Source organism: Heptranchias perlo, chromosome 28, assembly GCF_035084215.1.
Source record: "Heptranchias perlo isolate sHepPer1 chromosome 28, sHepPer1.hap1, whole genome shotgun sequence".
Taxonomy (NCBI): domain Eukaryota; kingdom Metazoa; phylum Chordata; class Chondrichthyes; order Hexanchiformes; family Hexanchidae; genus Heptranchias; species Heptranchias perlo.
The window spans coordinates 20,132,353-20,149,404 of record NC_090352.1 but is presented as its reverse complement, the minus strand read 5'-3'; the positions used below and the strand labels follow the sequence as shown (position 1 = coordinate 20,149,404).

The 17,052-nt window shown below is 41.5% G+C and overlaps 1 protein-coding gene across 3 annotated transcripts in view; it reads right to left on the bottom strand.

The window, feature by feature from the left end:
* Positions 1-15,015, bottom strand: part of LOC137344901 (argininosuccinate lyase-like) — a 29,805-nt gene extending 14,790 nt beyond the window's left edge. Inside the window, exons 1-11 of one of the 3 annotated variants that reach the window (XM_068008160.1) lie at positions 14,914-15,015; positions 14,708-14,829; positions 12,520-12,714; positions 10,936-11,019; positions 9,389-9,445; positions 9,040-9,137; positions 7,286-7,363; positions 4,467-4,544; positions 3,709-3,761; positions 3,178-3,240; positions 1,414-1,528 (exon numbers count right to left, since the gene is read on the bottom strand). In XM_068008160.1, coding sequence (XP_067864261.1) covers positions 1,414-1,528; positions 3,178-3,240; positions 3,709-3,761; positions 4,467-4,544; positions 7,286-7,363; positions 9,040-9,137; positions 9,389-9,445; positions 10,936-11,019; positions 12,520-12,714; positions 14,708-14,722 — 836 coding nt within the window. In that variant the 5' untranslated portion in view covers positions 14,723-14,829; positions 14,914-15,015. The remainder of the gene's footprint in view (positions 1-1,413; positions 1,529-3,177; positions 3,241-3,708; positions 3,762-4,466; positions 4,545-7,285; positions 7,364-9,039; positions 9,138-9,388; positions 9,446-10,935; positions 11,020-12,519; positions 12,715-14,707; positions 14,830-14,913) is intronic. The other 2 variants (XM_068008161.1, XM_068008162.1) reach the window with 2 other exon arrangements.
* Positions 15,016-17,052: the final 2,037 nt, after the last annotated feature.

Genomic DNA, 17,052 nt, shown 5'->3' with positions numbered 1-17,052 from the left:
CACAGGACTGAGGTGCCCTGCCATGCTTCTATTTATTTGATTATTAAATAAACTTAAGAGAAATAAATTAATAACTTAAAAAAATACACTCACCAGCTACTCACCAACCAGCTCCTTCCCTTGTGCTGACACCGCGTTTTTTTTTACTCTCTCCCTGACGCTCATGCTCCCTCCGCCACTCCCTCTCCTCTGCCGCCTCAGCTGCTCTCGCGCTCCCTCCGCCACTCCCTCTCCTCTGCTCTGCCGCCTCAGCTGCTCTCACGCTCCCTCCGCCACTCCCTCTCCTCTGCTCTGCCGCCTCAGCTGCTCTCGCGCTGCCTGCTCCACTCCCTCTCCTCTGCCACCTCAACTGCTCTCAGGCCTCTGACTCTCGCCTTTTTATGGGCCGTTCCCTCACCATACACAAACGATCCTCCTCTAAATGGAAGTGGAACAAAGTAGCCTGCTGGCACTGTGAGTAATCGCAGCCTTTCAGACAGTTCCACTCCCTTTCACAAATAATTGTACCAAGCAAGTAGAAACTTCCTCTTAAGGCCCATTTATATTGGGCAACTACTTCAGGAAGCAGTTCTCCATTGTCACTACCACAGCTGTAGAAACTTTCCTCAAATATAAACCGAATCGTTTCTACTGCAGTCAGACTGATTTTCAAACAACTTTGTGGGCGCAACGGTTTTGGTGGTGTAGCCTGCCGGTAGCCATGTTTTTTGACCACTTGAGGCACAACTGAAATGATCTATTTTGGTGGCATATGTCACCCAACAGCAGGAGTGTCACTACATTCACATTAGGCGATTTCTGTTGGCAGCGTCAGTGATAAACTCTAAAGTATATGGAATATAAACAAGATTCAAATGCAACTGGGATTTAAACTCAGGTCTCCTTGTCAGTAGTCCTAACAGTAACTCAGCAATGTATACACTGGGCTAACCTGGGTGACTGAATTTTTAAAAAAAATTAAGCTAATCACCTCTACTTTTTCACTATCATCTTCTATCTAAAGTTACAATTTCTCACTTGCACAAAAGATTACCTCACAGGAAGATAAGCATCTGCACATAAATCAAAAGCCTCACAGATGTCACAGCAGAAATCCCATCATGTTACTAAACAATTATCCATAAAGGAAATATGCTAGAAAAAACACAAACAGGTCTATCTTGAATGATCCGTCCAAATAGCCTCATGGCCAAGACTTGCACGTTGGTATGTTTGGATGTATTTCAGGTTGCAGATTGCTCATGCCTCTTCATATAAAACCTGTTCTAATTTTTAACTGCCAACTGCACCTCCTGGAAAAGTTACACATTTAATTCCAGATAAAATGTATCCCTAACCCAAACAAATAATATATTGTTCTTTGGCCACCAACTCCAATAGAAAGAATGACTAAATTACTGATTATGGAATTACCTGTAGGCATCAGACAGGGTTATAAATCCAAATTCCTTGGTGTTGTAAATTATTAGATCCTCAGATACCTTACTCAGGTGAATCAGACACAGGGAGCACCAGAACAGAATCTCAGCTTTAATAAACCAAAGAAAAATGGAAACAATTGTGGTGTTTCTTAGTACAAATAAAATATACCCATGGACATTTATCTTAGAACTGCAGTTCATTTAGTTTCTGAGACCTTGCAGAGTTCCTTCAGCTCCTACTTTACCAAAAGAGAAAGCAAATATACAAAACGTTGACTTACAGCAGAACAAAAGCAAAATACTGCAGCAGCTGAAAATCTGAAACCTCAACAGCAGGTCAGGCAGCATCCGTGGAGAGAGAACGCTCTCGCCACAGATGCTACCTGACCTGCAGAGTGTTTCCAGCATTTTCTGTTTTTGACTTACCGCAGAATGTGCAAATAAGCAAGGTTTCATGACAGGTCACAAGATAATTGCTGATAATTCAAGGAAAAAGAGGTGTGTGAGGTCATTTAACCATCTTAGGTCATGCATGCAGTAAAGACCCTACAGTCCCACCATCCAACTACTTCTGAAATAATTCTAGGATTTCTGCCTCCACTATCCTACCCAGAAGCTCATTTCATTTATTGATCATTTGTGCAAAGAACGTCCTTACCTCAAAGGCTAAACTTGCCTTTTGTTAGCTTGAACCTATGTTTACTTGTTCTACGGTTTAGTTTGAAGTACTGTTTTGCATCTATGTCCTTTCTACATGGTTCACCAACTTATCTCTATAAGATCCTCTCTCAGTTGTATGACTCCCCCCACTTCTTTCTACTTCCTCCTACAACAACTGTCCATCAATCTTCACTTCCCCCACGACATGAATATCCATGACATGTTTCTTCCTCTTGTTATTTTTCAACAATTTCACTCCTCATAATGTTGCTTGGTTTCAGCACATCAATATCCTTGTATTTTACACAAGACGGTATATTTCCCTTCCTGTCCAAAAACACAATCAACAATCCTCACATACCTCTCTTGTTCTTTGAATTATCAGCATTTATACAAATAATATCCTCGTATTCAATTTCTCTAACAGTCGATTCTCTTAATGCTTCTTTTATAACTGAATCTTTGAAATGCACTCTTAATCTCAGTTACTTGTTCTAAATGCTTCCCTTAATGCTTTCTTTGTTATTGCAATCCTGCTAATCCCATAGAAAAGTGGTTACACAAAACGATCTGTTCCTCTTGTGTCTAACCCGCCATGTTTAAACTGTTGGGCAGATTTGGCAAACCATGATAATTGCCCATATTCAACAACTCAAAAGCTATGAACACCACTCTAAAGCAACATGCAGTACCTGCCCCATCCTTTCTCCCACCACTGCTGGGTGTCCAGCTATTGTCTCACCTCTTTTCTAGGTAGAATCCCCGTTCTAGACAGAATCCCACTGATCTGACCCTACTCTCAGGCAGGACCCTCCCATATCGACCTTGCTCTCAGGCAAAATCCCTTTGATCCAATCCCATTCTTAGGCAGAAATGTCAAGTAGCAAGTCAAGTGCAGGATCATTTATTCCAGTTTCAGCTGATTTAAGATATTATTCATGAGCAACACAAGAGGTACATATAGACATAGAGAATACCTCAATACAGCAGAATCTACACAAATTCCTTTAGGCTGGTGGGTCAGGTATTTGAAAAAAGTGTGTTTACTCTCTATATAATTATCTACAGATGGTTTAGTGAAACGAATTGTACTGACCAAGAAAGTCTCGTCCACCGGTTGCATCCATGCTGTTCAAACTAATGGCTTCAAACTGCAGCTCTGAAAGTCAATAGAGCAGTTCAGCAGTCAGTGTAATGTAGTTTAATTCTCGATGGACAAAAACAAACTTGTTGGAGCTCCCGTTTTAAGCAATTTAAACTCTGGGGATTTTAGATGAAGTCATTTGGCTTAAAGAAAATACAACAATTGTCATTATGATCTCCTCCATTTTTCTCCCCATTCCCTAACCATCTTAGGCAACCTACAGCTGACAGCACTCAAATCATCTTCCAATCCAGAGTTATTGTGAAATTATATTGTTAATACAGAACATTCAGAAATATTTAGGCCCCATTATACTCAATTTAGGAATGTCAACAACTTTCATGAAAGCAAAAAAAAATGACCGGAAACCAAATAAAGGAATTAGTCTTTTAAAGTTACTCAATTAGCCAGTAACTAATCAGCACAGTCCTAACCAATTATAAAAACTTAAGAGCATTTTTTTCAATTACATTTTTTTTTTACCTGTGCAAAGGAATTCTCTGTCAATCTTAAAAGGATTTCCAGCAATAGCACCACTAGAAAATTAAAATATTAATTCTAAATGAACAGATTGTGGTACATTTCTAATTGATGCAGTTAGTATTTAAGTACAAACATTTTCTGGTTTGCTAGTGAGCAGAACCAGTACATTAAATTACCACACAAACAACTAAGATGCTTTTACTACAAAAATTATTAATACAAAAATATGAGAGATGACTTTCCTCGCTATATGAGTGCACTTTTCTCTTGGTATTCCACTGGTATAACAGTTGAAGCATTCAATTCATGGTAAGGCTGCCATATGTCTGCAGCCGGTGAGTGGTGCTCTGTCAGTTCAGTGGAATAAAGGTGCCTTGTGTTTAAAAGCAAATATATAGGTTTTAAGAACCCAATACACAGCACCACATTATACAGAATACCGCAGTTGGGTCTGTAAAGGGCTGCACGATGGAACCGAAAGCTAACTAAAAATGCTGGAGGACTATGATGGTTTTAACCTTAGCATCTCCAATATGGAGGGCTGGGGGAAGAAGGGATTATTATTAAGGAGGTGTGGGCTGCCACAACTGGCCTCAACAAATCATTAGGATATCTAGTCATTACAGTCTATTTAGTCCAAGAGAAATAGCTATTTTACAACTTAACGTGACAAAATAAATCAGATTTAACACAAACTAATACTACTATTCATTACCACCCTCTAAAAGGAACTGCATACAAGAAAAAAAATGTAGCACCTTCCCAATGGCAGGACATTGATTCTTCTCTTAATTTCATCCAGTCTCTCAGCATCACGAGACAAGGCAACAGCGTGGCTATAATACAGAATATTTATATTCTTTGAACAAAATACAGCAGTACAGTCAACACCATGGTTCATTCACATTAGTGATTTTCCAAAAACTGGAGCTAATCTTTTTGAGGCTTTTATGAGAAAGACTGCATTCCTATGTCCAATTAAAAGAAGTTATAGTGATGTAACGGGTAAGATTTTGCTTTAAAACTAACGGTGAGGCTAATGCACATGCGCAGTTAAACACGTAAATCGGGAAGTTTCTGCCCAAGATACCCTGCTCCTCCTAAAGCTGTGCGTAAATGGCACCTTGCTGTCTGGCTCCCCGTTCAAATGTATTAAATGGCGTGAAGTTCATGTACTGATGTCATAGATTGGGACTAAACTCGCCAGAAAAAGTTAGGGCTTGTCCATTCCAGTGTAAGCACCCTTTTAACAGCATGGTCAGTTTTAATTACTGCTAAACAACCTCACTGGCACTGAAAATTAACTTTTACAAGTGTGGAGTCTCATTCCTTCAGCTTTTAATGATTGTTAGACATTTAAAAAAAATAATTGAAATTAAAAAAAGTTCTTACTTTTTCTTTCTGTCTCTTTTATCTCCGTCTCTTAATCCAATCTTTCTTTCCCCCTCTTTATTTCGCTTTCTGTACCTGATTTGACATTGAATTCACTATTCTAACTTACACTTCCTGGTTCAGTCTCTGCGCTGCTCATTAACGATTCTTCAATTTGATTGGTTAAGGAGACACGCAGTTGCTTGCCCTGTTCACACAGGTCGCAGATTCCCTGTAGAAGGCATCGCACTGAATGGCAGGAAGGCTTGCGGTAGCAGGCCACAGCCGGGGTTCGGAGGGAGGGAGTGATCATGGGCCGGGGAGGACATTCGGTAGGCTGGGAAGGACGTCGGGTGGGCGGGGACTTGGAGATTGGAGGTCACTGGAGGTCGGATGAAAAGTCGGAGGTATGAGGTATGTGGAGGTCCAGCATCGGATTTGGGGGGGGGAGGTGGTTTTGGCCGATCGCCGGAGTCCTGCTGGTCAGCTGAGCTTGTTGAGCCTGGATGAAGCACTCCTGCTCCTCTGGGCCCACAAGCAGTGCAGTTAAGGCACTCACCTCATGGATCCGGCCCTTCCCACCTGCTTTCACCTAACGTGAATCAGAAGCAATGGGAAACCTGAACAGGTAAGGTTAAATTCATTTTAATTTTCCAATACACAAAATATTGAGTACGTCAAGTATTTCAATAAGTTACATTGCCCCTTTAAGTATCGGCCCGCTGGCTTTAAGTGGGGACGGCACTTCCTAATGTCTGCACACGCTGACAAACCTGCCTGGGTTAAACCCAGAAGTGGGTGAGTTATAACTAGGATGCGATTCTGCTCCAAAAAGCTGTTATTTTAATCTCCCACCCGCCCCAACCTACCCGTTCTTGGAGGTTAAAGTTCTCCCCCATGAGTGAGGTAGTCATTCACAGACTGTGGAAGGGACAGGCATGATGGGCTGATCTAAGATTACCTAAGTTCATTAATATTAATACAATGGTTTGTTCAATGGCACAGCTTGTTAACACAGTGAGTATTAAGAAACAGAAACCAGAAAGGTCTCAGGTTTAATCCTAGGTCTTTGCTGGGGGCAGGGTGCTACAATTGGCCTCTGGGCAGGGAGCCTGGATCGGGGTGGGGGGGGGGGGGGAATCAGACATGAATCCCACTGCTTATCATTATCAAGGACCTCTGGTGGAAGTGCAAGGATGTAGTTGCTGAGAGAAGGTAAGATTGGACGTGGCTTTGATGGCTCCAAGTAAAATAACCTGCCAAGACTCACTGACTAGTGAGCTGATACTGGTGGCAATAGGGTGCTGGAAAGATCATTGTATTCCCTGAACTTTTGGCAGCAGGGAAGGAATGGGGGAAAAAGTAGTGACGATCCTTGCTTCTGCTCACTAAAGGAACCCCTGCAGGAAAGTACATGTACGTGGACATGTGGTGAGGACAGGATTGGGCTTGGCATTGATGCTTTCCCAATGGTAATCCTTAGCCATTGTCAAACAGCCTACAGACAGCCACTGTCTGGGCTCACGGTGGAAGGATGGTCACTTGAGTGAGGTACCAGAGGGCTATCTACAACAGTAGAGCCGTACTCCAGTATAAGATCAGCACCTACAGAACAGGAGGTGGGGGGATTGAAGGTTAAAAGGACAAATATAAAAAGCAAATATACCAGTGCCGTACACAGTGAGAGATCCATGATACTGCAGGCGGAGCTTCAATGGGCAATCAGAACCACAACAGACAAAGAACAAACTTTTAGTTGGATTGTTGATATAGTCCTCACTGAAGTAATTAAAGATTCTCCACAACTTTCTGTACAAAAACATTCTCACTTCCCCCAGTAACACAGAAAATAAAGCCCAAAAAATCCCAGTTTTCAAATTGGTAATAAAACCTGACTTTAATGATCCTTAAATGTTTTCCTTTGAAGTCTTACGGTTGAAATCACTATGATTTTCACCTGTCAATTAAAAACTTTTAGTGTAACTCTAGATTTTCTTTGCAAACCTTCTGAACAGAATCCATGATATTACAGTAGTCATTTGAAAATTCAATTTAGCAGCACGAACGCATCACACAATGTGTGGTAGTAAAATTATATGTATGTTTATCCATGTTAGCAAATGTAACTATGGACCTGATAAATATTACAACATGTCCTCCATTTTTCAGATCTAACATCAACAAAAATAATTAAAATGGTGATCACCTCAGAATCCAGTGACTCCATCGAATCGGCTGAGCTCTCTGCATATGAGTATATCCAGGAAAAAGGATGTCAATCTCCCTAAAGGATAAAGGCTACTTAGTTACTAACACGCAGAATAGAAAGTATTTTAAAAATGTAGGAGCAGAATCACACATTTGTGAAACAGAGTACCAGAAATAGTAGTTAATTCTGGTATAATTGACATCTTTTAAAAGGAACTGAATTGAGCAGAGTCCATGAGTTATAACTATGCTCACACTTAGCAAAGGATAGGCATGATGGGTTGAATGGTCTTTACTGGGGCTCTTTTCTCCAGGAAAAATAAGGCTGAAGGATGACCTAATAGAGGTCTTTAAAATCATGAATGGGTTTGATAGGGTAGACGTAGAGAGGATGTTTCCATTTGTGGGGCAGTTGAAAACTCGGGGTTATAAATATAAGATAGTCACTAATAAATTCAATAAAGAATTCAGGAGAAACATCTTTACCCAGAGAGTGGTTAGAATGTGGAACTTGCTACCACAAGGAGTAGTTGTGGCGAATAGCATAGATGCCTTTAAGGGGCAGCTAGATAAGTACATGAGGGAGAAAGGAATAGAAGGATATGCAGATAGGATTAGATGAAGTAGGGTGGGAGGAGGCTCGTGTGGAGCATAAACACTGGCATTGACCAGTTGGGCCAAATGGCCTGTTTCTATGCTGTAAATTCCATGTAATTCATGACCTAAACTTACTAATGTTCCTTAATAGTAATATAATGGCTTGTTCGATGGCTCAACTTGTTAAGGCAGTAAATATTAAGAGCAACCAGGAAGGTCTTGGGTTTAATCCTAGGTCTTAGCCAGGGCAATCTTCCACAATTGGCTTCAGTAACCTGGATTGGGGGAGAAATCATAGAATAATAGACAGGTTACAGCACGGAAGGAGGCCGTTTGGCCCATCGAGTCTGCGCCGGATCAGCCAGGGATCCCACTGCTTAGCATTATGAATGACCTCTGGTGGAAGTGCACGCATGGAGTTGCTGAGTGATGGCAAGATTCCACTTGCTTTTGATGGTCCCCTGGTAAAATAGCCTGCCGACATTCACCGACTAGTGAGCTGATACTGGTGGCAAAAAGGTGCTGGAACAGTCTTCATTTCCCCTGAACTTTAAGCAGCAGGGAAAGAAAGGGGGATAAAAGAGTCATGATCTTTGCTTCTGCTCACCAAAGTAAACCCTGCAGGAAAGTACATGTGTGGACATGTGGTGAGGACAGGATTGGGCTTGGCTGTGATGCTTTCCCAATGGTTATCCCTTTCCATGGTCAAACAGTCTACAGGCAGCCACTGTCTGAGCTCATGGTTGAAGAATGGTCACTTGGGAGAGGTACCAGAGGGCTGTCTATACCTGTAGAGCCGTACTCCAGCATGTCAGCACCAACAGCACAGGAGATGGGGGGAGTTAAAAAGACAAATATGAAAAGCAAATTGTGGCAATGATTAAATTGGCTACACCAGTGTTGTACATAGTGAGAGACTCATGATACTGCAGGTGGAGCTTTCACACACAGACAGAACCACAACAGGCAAAGCACAAATTTTTACTTGGATGACTGAAATACGGTATTTTTCACTGACGTCAATAAAGATTCTCCACAACTCATGTTACATAGTTTCATCCACATAATGTAAAGCCAATCTCTATTATCTGTAGACTGATTACAAGAGACTTTAGACTCTCTCAAAAACAATGAAGCACAGAATAAAGAACTTACACGGCAGCCCTCTCAACCATGGTTTTAATCAGCTGCTGCAAGTGGCCCATCAGAACGGAGATTTCATCTCGCAGCCATATTCTCATATCAGTTACCATCTATAAAAATGTTCATTGTATTCATAGTTAGGTACAGCTTGCAGTGCAATTGTCCAAAAACTGTGCAGGATCCCTATACACAGGCTTACATAAAACCATATTTGCAAACAGTAAACAAATGCTGCTTTTTAGGACATCTCGGGATCTGCTACAGAAGCAATTTGGCCCACAGTGCCAGCACAAGAACGATGGGCCAAATGGCCTCCTTGTCTGCTGTAAGGTTCTATCATTCTAACGCGAATACAATTTACCTGATCATTCCTGCTTCGACCAGCATGTAATTTTCCTCCAGCTTCTCCAATCAGCTCCTGAAATAAAAAGTGAATTGCACAAATTGTCCTTATTAGAATACCCAGAGAAGTAACACACACAGATAGATAATGGCACTGGAGATCTGCCAGTGTGTTTGATACTATCTTTATCTTTACATACACACTAGCAGATCTCCCATGATGTTGCTCATGATGAGGCAGAGGAAATGTCTTATAATAAGGGTGTTATCAACCAAGTCTCATGGGAAAGTGTTAAGTGCATGCTACACACAAGACTTACCTTTTAAGATATTTATTTCAAATACATTTACAGCACAAGAAATTAAATGAAATAATAACTTAAAACACATTCCCACTTTGCTAATCAGTAATTACATAGAATGTACAGCACAGAAACAGGCCATTCGGCCCAACAGGTCCATGCCGGTGTTTATGCTCCACATGAGCCTCCTCCCTCCTTATTTCATACAACCCTATCAGCGTAACCTTCTATTCCTTTCTCCCTCATGTGGTTATCTAGCTTCCCCTTAAATGCATCTATGCTAGTCACCTCAACAACCAGTTGTGGTAGCAAGCTCCACATTCTAACCTCTCTCTGAGTAAAGAAGTTTCTCCTGAATTCCCTGTTGGATTTATTAGTGACTATCTTATATTTACGGCCCCTAGTTCTGGTCTCCCCTGCAAGTGGAAACATCTTCTCCACGTCTACCCTATCAAACCCTTTCATAATCTTAAAAGACCTCCATCAAGTCGCCCCTCAGTCTTCTCTTTTCTAGAGAAAAAAGCCCCAGCCTGCTCAATCTTTCCTGATAGGTATAACCTCTCAGTTCTGGTATCATTCTAGTAAATCTTTTTTGCACCTTCTCCAGTGCCTCTATATCCTTTTATAATACAGAGACCAGAACTGTTCACAATACTCCAAGTGTGGTCTAACCAAGGTTCTATACAAGTAAAAATAGCTTTAAAATAAATTCAGCATTTAGAAACAATTCTCGACAGAAGTTTTCTTGGGGACTTTAGCATAAAACTAAATTAGGATGAGCAAGTGAAGCTTGTCAGGATTTATCCCCTACCTAAAACCCAGGGTCAATGTGCACAATGTTAACCACCATTAGCTACTCTTAGAAATAATTAATGATTGTTATACTTGGTGACAGATTTGTTGACCTATGTACAACTAAAATATCAATAGCTTGTTATTGAGACTGAGTCTGATGTTTCCATTTGCTCATATTCCTTGGTGTGTATACATGAGCTTTGAAAAATAAGATGGATTAGCATCAAACCACAAGTCCAGTTATTAATCTGGTTATTTCACAAAAGGCTGTCACTAATGCAATGATGTCAAATTGCTATGGATCTTGGAGCAGATAGAATCTGGATCTCAGTGGAAGTAATCGGGGTTATAAATTCAAACTGCATTTCCAAACCTATATCTGGATATTCCTGATTATTTCCAGTTACTGTATTATTCTTCAAAAGGAACCTTAAGTTTTGAAAAAGATATATTTAGAGGCCACCCTTACCTTTAGTCTTCGTTCATGGGCTGTATGAATGTCCTCATCTCCTTCATTAATCTGGAAAGTTCCGTGTGCCCATTCTTCATAAATCTAAGTTTGGAGCCAAAACCTTTTAGCATTGAATCTCACAGCCCATGAAGTATGTCCAAAAACAATCCCACTTCCCCCAGTAAAAATATGGAGAGCAGCTTTCAGAAACATTAGTGTTTTGTTTTCAAGGTACTTCTAGTTCTGCAATGGGTATGCTTAACGAATTTGCACAACACAGAAGCTGGGTTTGTTCTCCTTAGAGCAGAGAAGGCTAAGGGGAGATTTAATAGAGGTGTTCAAAATTATGAAGGGTTTTGATGGAGTAAATAAGGAGGGTCGGTAACCAGAGGACAAAGATTTAAGATAATTGGCAAAAGAATCAAAGGGGAGATGAGGAGAATTTCTTTTATGCAGCGAGTTGTTATGATCTGGAATGCACTGCCTGAAAGGGTGGTGGAAGCAGATTCAATAGTAACTTTCACAAGGGAATTGGATAAATACTTGAAAAGGAAAAAATAAGGGCTATGGGGAAAGAGCAGGGGAGTGGGAATAATTCGATAGCTCTTTCAAAGAGCTGGCAAAGGCATGATATGCTGAATGGCCTCCTTGTGTGCTGTATGATTCTATGATTCTGCACCTTATAATGACTTGACTAGCACCTAACTAGTCGGCCAAAATTCACAGCAGCGGGTAACCTCAACATGCACAGTACACCAAGAATAGCTAAGAAAATATTCAAAACCACAAAAAGAACAAAAGAACATTCACCAAATGACAGTAGGATTAGAATCAAAACGAACACAGTAGCCACGTGTAAATCAGAACCCTCAAGGATGAAAAAAGCAAACACTGACATCAATGCACAAAAGAATGATCAGCACTTCATTTCGGAGTAGTGACCCAAATTCAATGAAACCAGATATCAAGATTTTTCATCAGACCTAGGAAGAGAATGCGCCAACTGAATCAGGCTGTATGACTGAAACAGGAAAAAGCTGAGGAAAAACTTGAATTACCAGACCTCAGTATTCATAAATGAGTTGATCTCCCATGGCAATGCTCAAGGACAAAGCCCTCTTGGTGGGACCTGATTTGGTGAGGTTATGTCCCAGGACATAAAGTATTGAACGGTATCAGGGAGTGAGACAACTCTTGTAACTTGAAGCTCGTTTGAATTTCAATTGAAAAAGCAGAGCTTGGAGAGATTATAGATGGGATTTTCCACTTGTGTACTCACCAGTCCAGGATTTTACTGTCCATTGAAATAAATAGGGAAAAAACTACGGGCTGTTGCGGGCACTAGCAGAAAACATCGGCCTACAAATTTAATCTGAACTCAAAGATGGAATTATGTTTAACTCAATCCTTAGGGGTTTTTTAATTTTGCATTAGGCTCCTCAGTAACTTATTGGTGTACAGACTACAGTTGACCTAAGGACTGAAGACTTCATTACCTCAATAGTTAAGCCAGTGATGCATAGACATTAGTGTATCAGGTTCACATTTCAGATGGGTAAGAGCATTGGTGATGGGCAAGGTGTTCATTGCAAAGGTTCTTACCTTGTCCATTCCATTTAGAATTTGATCCATTTCAGTTTTTGTTACCAATCCTGCTTTCTCTAAAGCCTTGGCATAGGCCTTGCTTCCTTTAATATCTGCAGCCCACATTCGTTGTTCATAAGACACGGAGGCATTAAACTTCTCCATAATTGGATCTAGGTTTCCTTCAAATCTTCCACCCCACAGTTTCGTACCCTAGAGGATATTTATTACAAAGTTTCACTTGCAAAACATTCAATGCTTAACTTGCGAGGAACATGAATGTAGTTTAGTTTTCTCTATTCCTCTCGGAGTTGGTGACTCATGCCGTGCTACTGTTCCACAGGCACCCCAATTACTTTGGTACCTTGCCCAAATAACCAGCCTTCATTTGAGAATGTTGGGAGGTTGTTCAACCATAGCAGGGTCATCACAGCTGAGGCTGATCCTGTCCTCACTTGATAACCACATGTCCATACTGCTCCAGTAAGGGTTACTGGATAGCAGACAGGAACAGGAACCTTTGCCGATGTTTTTTTTTCCGGTCCCTAGTCTGGTGGCACTGAAGCCAACTCTTGTACCCCTACTGCTGCCCCAGGGGAGATCAGCTAACTCTGCATGCAATGGAGATGAAACCCTAGACCTACCTGGTCTATACAGTGCAGTACCACACCCAAGAAATAAGTTTACCCACTCAGTCATAGTTGAAGCATAAACAGTAAGTTAATTAATGTGACATATTAAAAGCATGGACTACTGAACTGTTCCAAAATCCTAATTATAAAGTTGAATCTCTAAACCTTCTGGTTTCTCTCAGTAACCTTGTTTTATGCTTTTGAACTGCCACAAGGAGTCAGCCTGAAAGCAGACATTTTGTGCATAACTCCCATTCATGTTACAGCATAAATGCAGACAATCGTTTGGCAATTTGAATTTCCCATTCATGACATGGGAGCAAATTTCACAATGTCATGAGGGGAATTTTAAACAAAGAGTCTGTTAGGCTGCCTCTAACCAGGAGTTCCAAGGAAACAAGGGAAGCACGCACCTTCCTTTGTAAAATGCAGCGTTATGCAATAGTGCAACAGAAAACACTTCCCCTTAAATGCACATCATACGATGAAAAACTAAAGTTGAGGTGCAATTAAGTCCAACAGAGCTGTACATATATAACATGCACAGGGTATATCAGGGCCAGCAATGCTACCAGCACATGATCAATAAATACTTGAAATTATTTTGTAACAAGTTAGACTGATGATGCTTTAATTTTCTTCTGGCCCCACGTCCCTTGTTAGACTGGCAGGTTGGTCCAGCTCATCAACACATGCAACTTCTTGGTCAACCTATGAAAAATAACGTGCATTGCAACACAGTAGAACAGCCAACAATACCCAACAGAGTCTCCTCAATTGCTTAATTATATGACAAAATCACATCCTTGAACAGATGGGAGAGGGTAAGAAATAAACACTGAACACGGAAGAATTGAGTACAATAATGGCATCTGCAATCATTTAGAATTATTTTTTTAAACCCCAGGTCAGAAAGAACTAGGGCAAAGCAGGGGAGGTTAAGGAGTATAAAGATGCCACTGGCATAAAAGACAACACAAACTGGCATAAGCCAAAGATGCCAACACTGATGGGAGAACTGAGAGGAAGAGCTGAGAATAAGGAAATCGATGCCAAGAGTAAAACTGACAGAACAGAAACTAGAGCATCTCTCTTCTCTTGTGAAATACAGATTTTCATCCATTATCCTCTAGTTCTGTAGCATTTTTAGTGCAGGAAAGTGAGTGTCCCCTGAAAGTAATGTACTCAACTAGGAGTTTTTACTGAGTTAACCCATGTGTGCTACACTTGCTGTGACTATGAGCAATAATGTAATACTGTAAACAATGAAAATGAGGGCAGGATCTTGCTCAATTGTGATGCTTTCCATGGTGAAACGACCTTCCAATATTCACTGTCTACACTTGTACGTGAAGAATGAATAGCTAGCGGAAGAGTGGCTGCTCGTGCCCAAGTCTCCGTACCCTCCTGAGTCAGCACCTCCAAGAGAGGAGGAAATTGGGAGGAGAAAAAAAGTAAAAGAGGGCAAAGGGAAATTCACAAGAGGAAGAAATACTGGACAATACCACCCCCCATCTAAAATATAGAACTGAAGGCTTGCCTCTTGAATTAAAAAGTTGAGGGAAACATCTTACCTCTGAACTGGCCATTTCTAGCACTGGACTTTAAGGACTCCAGGTGAGTAGAAGGGTTTTCTGAAGCTCACGGGTAGGTGGAAGCCCGTGGAGAATGACGTGGAGCTTCGTCCTCGACCTGTCTGTGGAATAAACAAGTGTCAGTGTTTACACAACCCAAAAACAGTTCAGTATCATGTCAGGTCACTGATCTTTGGACGGGTTACCGCTCTCTGTAATCACACACACACCACCGACAGTGCCCGGGCTGACTGCTGTTCTCTGTGCCAGTTCAATCCTGATCAATTTCAGCCTCGAAACTCCGAGTGCCAGGAACCGGAAAAGCAAACCAGCAACGGAGGCTACTGGGATTTGTAGTCCACATCCAAACCTGTTCCATTTACTCCAAACTAATCAAGAACCACTCGCATCTGCCATCTCCTGAAGCAAAGGTGTCTCTGCAGATGGGCTCCAAGTATGGTACTGTACTGGGTGCTTACTGAGCTCTGCATTGGAAGCTTTATTCACTTTATTTTATGTTTATATATATGTTACAGCCAACTAAGTATAACAGTAACATCACAGCTTTTGCAAAGCCTTGTGCCACATTGTTCATGTAGGATTACCAAGTCCTTCCAAGATTGTCCTGGAGTGGCCAGGAATTAAAGATTAATTTCCTAATCACCGCTGCAGCAACCCTGGGAAGAAAAAATCATAGGGGCATTAAATAAAATTGTGTTTCTTTTCATTTTCTTTGAACACTTTTGTTCATTAGTTGTGTAAATATTGGTCATGGGGAAAAGGCTGTTAGTCTGGGTGGGTGGGTGGAGGTCATGTGATGAAGCCTCCAGGAATATGTCGAACCACACTTGGCAACCCTATTGTTCAGAGTAAAGCGTCCTTTAAATTCTTTTCAATATTTCTGTTCACTCTACCAAGATATACATTATAACTGCAATAGAGAGCACCTGCAGTATCGATCAATTTGCTCCTAATAGATGCATTAAACAACAACCTGCGTTTATACAGTGCCTTTAATCTAGGAAAATCCATGGCACTTCACAGAAGTATAATCAAAGAAAAATTGACACCAAGCCAAAGATGGAGATATTAGGAGGGGTCAAAGAGAGAGAAAGAAAGAACAAACTTACATTTATATAGCACCTTTTACATCCTCAGAAAGTGCTAAATCGATTCACAACAGTGAAGTACTTTTGAAGTATAGTCATTGATGAAGCGCGGCAGCCAATTTGCATACAGCAAGGTTCCACAAACAGCAATGAAATAAATGAGCAGATTATCTGTTTTAGGTGTTGGTTGAGGGATAAAAGTTGGCCAGGACAGTGGAAGAACTTTCCTGCTCTTCTTTGAACATTGCCGTGGGATCTTTTACATCCATCTGAGATGGCAGATGTTTCATCAGATAGATGGCACCTCTGACAATGCAGCACTCCCTCAGTACTGCACTGAAGTGCCAGCTTAGATTATGTGCTTACATTTCTGGAATGAGCCTTGTTCCCACAACCTTCTCACCGAGGCAAGAGTGCTACCATTGAGCCAAGGCTTTTTAAAGAGGGTCATAAAGGATGAGTGAGAGGTGGAGAGGCGTAAAGGTTTAGGGAGGGAATTCCAGAACTTAGGGCCTAGATGCTGAAGGCACGGTTGCCAATGGTGGGGCTAAGGGAGTGGTGGATGAATAAGATGTCACAGTTGGAGGAACACAGTGTTCTCAGAGGGTTGTAGGGATGGAGGAGGTTATATAGCTAGGGAAGGGCAAGGCCATGAATGGATGTGAACACAATGATGAGAATTTTTAATTGGAGGCACTGGGGGAGCACTAGGGCAGCAAGCACATGGGTGATGGGTGACTAGGATTTGTTGCGGGTTAGGATATGGGCAGTAGAGGTTTGGATGGGCTTATGTTCATCGAGGAGTCTGGCCAAAAGAGCATTGGGATAATTGAGTCTGGAGGTGATAAAAGCAGGTATTTCAGCAGCAGATGGGCTGAGGCCGGGGGAAAGACGGGCGATGTTACGAAGTTGGAAGTAGGCAGCCTTTGTGATGCAGACCATATAGGGTCAAAAGCTCAGCTCAGGGTCAAATAGGATACCGAGGTTGTGAACATACTGGTTCAGCCTGAGACAGTTGCCGGGGAGAGGGATGGAACTTGTGCCAACGGAATGGAGTTTTTTTGGGGGGAAGGGGGGGCGAACAATAGTTTTGGTCTTCCCAATGTTTAACTGGAGGAAATTGTGGCCCATCCAGGACTGGATGTCAGACAAGCAGAGTGACAACACAGAGGCAGTGGAGGGGTCAAGAGAGGGGGTGAAACAGTAGAGTTTGGTGTTGTCAGTGTACATGTGGAA